Genomic DNA, 5,841 nt, shown 5'->3' on the forward strand with positions numbered 1-5,841 from the left:
TAATCGATTACCAAGTCTTGTAATCGATTACCAGAGCCTATTTTCTGAAAATTTTTAGAAAGTCACAACTCTTCATGAAAAGTCATAACCTAAGAAACAATCATCTATAAATACCAATAATTTTTCAGAGAAAGGTTACGAACTCTATTGTGAAAATTATCTTTACAAATCACTTGGCCAAAATCATTTGCAAACATTATCTAAAGAGTTCTACTAGATCAACAAAGTGTAAAATCCACTCTTCAAAAGATAGTTGTTCTACTTTATTCAAATCATCTATTGATCTGTAAAGGAGAAAGTATTCTTCTCCTTGTTGGTCTGTGATTCTCAACATGAGGAAAGGGAATTCCTAGGTGTTGGAGAATTTGATTCTTGTAAAAGTTACAAGCATAGTGAAAATCCCAAGTGGGAGACTTGAGGACTGGATGTAGGCAAGGTTGGTCGAACCAGTATAAAATCAAGTTTGCAATTCTCTTTCCCTATACTTTTAATTTTGGTTCTGAAGTTTTTGCATCATTACATACAATTTGTTTATGATATTGAATTTATAAGAAAGAAGTTAGAAAAACTTAGAAAGAGAAGAAAAATTAGATAACTTAATTCGCCCCTCCTCTTAAGGTATACGAGACTACTTGACTAACAACTACTATCCAAGATGAAGATAGTCAGGATGGTGATGAGGGAAACCATATTGTGGTCGATGTCTGACTAGTCAGGTTCTATGATACATTTGTTTTGTGAATGATGTATAGGGGTGTGATTTTTTGTGTATGTTGGAAGGGTATACTTTTGTTTATTATGGCCCTCTAGGTCTTATATTTGGTTTTACCCTGGGCCGGCAATGCTCATTCTTTTTTGTGCTAATGACAAGGTTGTTTCTACCATGTTATTTTCTAAGTTTTTGAATTTTAATCCTACCTAGATGTGTATACTATCTCGGCCTTGTGTGTTTATGGCTTGATATCCTTGGTCTTGCGGGTCAACGCTATTTTTGAATTGTGGGCGAGTGTGGTTAAGAATGACACGTAATTCGTGTTATTGTTTGATCTTAGCCGAGTGAAGAACCTTGGAATGTTTCTTATCTTGACCAAGTGTTTTAGCTTGGGAGAGGTTGTATTATTCATCCTTAACCGAGTTAGGATACTCGGAAGGGTTTGCTTAGTCAACCTTGACCAAGCGCTTGAGTTCGGGTAAGATTGTAGTATTCGGCCTTAGCCGAGTGAGGGTACTCGGGATAGTGTACTTTATCAACCTTTGCCAAGTGCTTAACTTGGGCGGGATTATGGTGTTCGTTCTTAGCCGAGCGAGGGTACTCGGGAGGGTTTACTTAATCAACCTTGACCAAGTGCTCAACTTGGGAAGGATTGTAGTGTTCGTCCTTAGCCGAGTGAGGGTACTCGAGAGGGTTCACTTCATCAAGCTTGACCAAGTGCTCTACTTGGGAGGGATTGTAGTGTTCGTCCTTAGCCGAGTGAGGGTACTGGGGAGGGTTTACTTAATCAACCTTGACCAAGTTCTCTACTTAGGAAGGATTGTAGTGTTCGTTCTTAGCCGAGTGAGGGTACTCGAGAGGGTTCACTTCATCAACCTTGACCAAGTGCTCTACTTGGGAGGGATTATAGTGTTCGTCCTTAGCCGAGGGAGGGTACTGAGGGTTTACTTAATCAACCTTGATCAACACTTAAGCTTGGGAGGGATTCGACTTTATTCTAGACGACTTTATGGATTTTGAAAAATGCACAATAAACGGTGAATGAAGATTATTGAAAGGTGATTTTCATTAATAGTGGTGCCTCGTTAAAAACCACCCCGGTAAAACCTCTTTTACATTTTTCTTTTAAGAGGGTAAAACCCGAGGTAGGAAAAGAGTGCACCGATTGATACATTGAAGAGCCTAGTTGTAGTAGTGTTTCAAATGAGATGCATTCCATGTGCGAGGGATGGTTCATCCTGATAGTTCTTCAAGTTTGTAAGCATCATTGTTCAGGTTATGTAGTACTCTGAACGGTCCATCCCAGTTAGGCACGAGCTTGCCTTGAGCCCTATCCTTCCTTGCTTCTCCTGTAACCTTCCACACCAAGTCTCCTGGTTGGAAATCTCGTGGCCTAACTTTAGTTCTGAATCTTCTAGCCAATCTTGTTCTACATGCTTCCATGTTGATGAGTGCTTGGTCTCTAGCTTCATCAATCAGGCCCAAATCTATGCTGAGTGCTTCCATGTTATCTTTTTCATTATATAGGCACTGCCTCAGCGAGGGTTCTCCTACCTCAACAGGGATCATGGCATCCGTATGCGAGTCGGAAAAGGGTTTCTCAGGTAGTACTCTGCAAGGTGCAACGGTAGGCCCAAAGTATTTCGGGTAGTTGGTCTGTCCAGGCTCCTTTGGCTTGTCCAAGGCACTTTTTTATTTCCCTTAAGATGACTTTATTTTCTACCTCTACTTGTCTGTTGATTTGAGGGTGTTCCACAGATGTTAATTTTTGTTTGATGTGTAAGCCTTCCAGAAATTGGTTGAACCGTCGATCTGTGAACTGTAAATCGTTATCGGTGATTAAGGCATACAAGATTCCAAAGCGAGTGATAATGTTTTTCCAGACAAACTTCTGGGCATTGGATGCTGAGATGGTTGCCAATGGCTCAGCCTCGATCCATTTAGTGAAATGATTAACTACCACGAGCAGGAACTTGACTTGTCCTTTTGCCTTTGGAAATGGCCTCAAGATGTCCATGCCCCAAACGGAAAAGGGCCATGGTACTGTGATGAAATGTAATTCTTCTACAGGTTGTCGTATTAGTGGACCGTGTTGCTGACATGATTGACATTTTTGTATGAGCCCGACATAATAGGAGGTGATGGTGGGCCAGTAGTATCCAGTCCGTAAAATCTTGGCTGCCATGGTTTGGGCTCCCGAGTGGGTTCCACATATGCCTTCATGGATTTCTCTGATTACATATTGTGCTTGCTCCGATGTTGGGCATTTTAGTAGCGGGGCGACAACACCTCTTTTATACAAGTCACCTGCTATCAAGGTATATCGTGTTGCCTTTGTTCGTACCTTCCTTGCCTTGAGCGGGTCTGCTGGTAGGTCACCACTTGAAAGGTATGTGATGATTTTCGTAATCCAGTTAACATTTATTTCTTGTGTCTGTAGACATTCTTGTTCGGCGATGCTTGGATTTGATGTCTCCTGGTGTATCACGCTGTGCAATTGGTTTTCCCTTTTGTTGCTTGCTAGCTTGGCTAATCGGTCATCCCTCGCATTGAGTTCTCTTGGTGTGTGATATACTTGGACCTCTACAAAATTAGACTTAACCTTTTGAAATGCATGAAAGTACCGGAGTAACGTGGGCTCCTTGATTTGAAATGTGCCATTAATCTGTTCGGTCACAATCTAGGAATCGCTCTAGCAATTAACTCTTTGTACCCCTAGTTCTTTTGCCAATTGCAAACTGGCCAACAACGCCTCATACTCAGCTTGGTTGTTTGAGGTTTTTGAAGCCGAAACGTATCGACTATTCTACCAACATTTGTCCTGACCCTTCTAGTATGATGCATGCTCCACTTCCTTATTAATTGGATGATCCATCCATATGTAACGTCCATGCCAGTACTTTTGGGGTGTTGTCGGGGGTGGAATTTGTTTAGAAAATCAACTATGCTTTGAGCCCCGTGCTTCGAAGCGAATGTCGAACTAGGATAACTCTACTAACCATGCCACCATCCGGCTTGCTAATTCGGGCTTTCGTAACACTTTGGCTATTGGGCTATCTGTTCTAACGATGATCTTGTGGCTTTGGAAATAATGGCGGAGTCTTCGGGCTGCCTACACTAAAGCTAGAACTGTCCGCTCGAGGAGTTGGTATCGTGTTTTGGCTTCTTGGAGAACTCGACTGACGAAGTATATTGGGATTTGTTCTTCTTGTTCCTGTACCAAGATTGTACTAACTGCTTCGTCCGAGACTGTTATGTAAATGATAAGATCTAAATGAGGATCGGGCTTGGCAAAAGAGGAGGAGTGGCGAGTGTTGTTTTGAATTCTTGGAACGTTGACTCCCATTCGTCAGTCCATTGAAATTTACTAGCCTTCTTTAATAGTGTCATAATTGGACGAGACTTGTCGGCCATGCGAGGTAGGAATCAGGCCAATGATGTTATCCTCCCTGCTATTCGTTGGACTTCCTTTATGTTCCGAGGACTCTGCATGTCAATGATGGTCTAACACTTGTCTAGGTGGCTTGTATTCCCCTTTTAGAAAGCATGAACCCCAAAAACTTCCCTCCGGCCACACCGAAGGTACATTTGGCTGGGTTTAGACGCATGCGGTGTTTTCTTATCTGACTGAATACTTCTTTGAGGTCATTGGTGTGGTCAACGTATGAGTTTGACTTCACTACCATGTCGTCTACGTACACCTCTAGGCATGTGCCGATTTTCCTTTAAAAGATCTTGTCCATGAGTTGTTGGTATGTTGCTTCGACGTTTTTCAGGCCAAAGGGCATGACTTTGTAGCAAAAATTGGCTAAGTCAGTAATGAATGCAATTTTTCCTTCGTCAGGGGGTACATGGGGATTTAGTTATAGCTAGAATAAGCATCGAGAAAGCTAAGAATGAGATGGTTGGCCGCTCCATCTACCAACGTGTCAATGTGTGGTAAGGGATATGCATCCTTCGAACATGCTTTGTTCAAGTCAGTGTAGTCTGTACACATTCACCACTTACCGTTGGCATTTTTCACCATAATCACATTAGCTAACCACGTGGTATACCGGATTTCTTTGATGAATCCGGCTTCAAGCAATTTGAGGGTTTCCTCTTTTACTGCTTGCGCTCGTTCCACCCTTCCCCCCATTTTCCTTTTCTTTTGTGTTATGGGTTTGGCGTCCCGACATGTCGAAAGTCGGTGAAAATGAAAGCATGGATCGATTCCTGGCATATCTGCGGTGCTCCATGTAAATAAGTTAGTGTTGTGGGTAAGTACCCTCTTGATACTTTCACATTTGATGGTCGTCAATTGGGATCCCAATACGTGACCTGCTCTTCTCTCTTTCCCAGCTGAAAGGGGATGGTTGTCTCAACTGGTTCGACCCTGTCGTCGCTCTTTGATCGAGGTTCAAGCTCCAAATCTTGGTTGATTCTTCCTTTGTGAGAGGTCCCAATGACATTCACGTTCTATGAATACTTAGGCAGTGGTTGAACTTTCAGGCTGGCGAAGTAACATTTGCAGGCAGTTTTTTGGTCGGCGTGGAGCGTGATTATAGTTCCTACTTTAGATGGGAACTTCATGGCCAAGTGTGGAGTTGACATAATAGCCCGTAGCTTGTTCAAAGAAGGTTGCCCGAGTAGGATATTATAGAAGGTGTTGGCATGTACTACCACGTACCGTATTTTTATCCGTCGTCCTTCTCTTTCTGTTCCAAAGCACGTGTAGAGATCGATGGTTCCCCTGGTGTCCACTCTTTCGCCAGAGAAGCCGACTAGGGGCTCATAATATGATGTTAGTTCTTGCTCAGGTATTCTGAGTTGTTTAAATGTCTTCCAGTATAGGATGTCCACTGAGATTCCTTGATCGACTAGGGTTTTCCTTACTAAACAATTATCAACCTCTACGCTAATCACCATGTGGTCATCCTGCACTAGGTCGATTCCCTTGAAGTCCCTATTGGTGAAGGTGATAGGTGGGATATGGACTAAGTGTGTTGTGGTAACCGCGTTTACTGATTGAACTGCCCTTAAATGTCTTTTCCTGGCCATGAGATACTCGCTCCTCCTGCAAATCCACCAGCGATAGTGTTAATCACCCTTCTTGGGGGGTTTTATCTCGGCGATCATCGCGTCATTCA

General features: G+C 42.8%; 1 protein-coding gene across 1 annotated transcript; it reads right to left on the reverse strand.

Moving 5' to 3' along the window:
- Window positions 1-1,945: 1,945 nt before the first annotated feature.
- On the reverse strand, window positions 1,946-2,281 carry LOC145953435 (uncharacterized). The gene has a single exon (XM_083067389.1). The coding sequence runs from the start codon at window positions 2,279-2,281 to the stop codon at window positions 1,946-1,948; it is 336 nt and encodes a 111-aa protein (XP_082923515.1).
- Window positions 2,282-5,841: the final 3,560 nt, after the last annotated feature.

This window comes from Cajanus cajan, chromosome 11 (assembly GCF_000230855.2).
Source record: "Cajanus cajan strain Asha chromosome 11, NIPB_CcT2T_4, whole genome shotgun sequence".
Taxonomy (NCBI): domain Eukaryota; kingdom Viridiplantae; phylum Streptophyta; class Magnoliopsida; order Fabales; family Fabaceae; genus Cajanus; species Cajanus cajan.

Coding starts and splice junctions, on each gene's coding strand:
- LOC145953435 (XM_083067389.1), bottom strand. CDS start 2,281: ATGATCCCTGTTGAGGTAGGAGAACCCTCGCTGAGGCAGTGCCTATAT.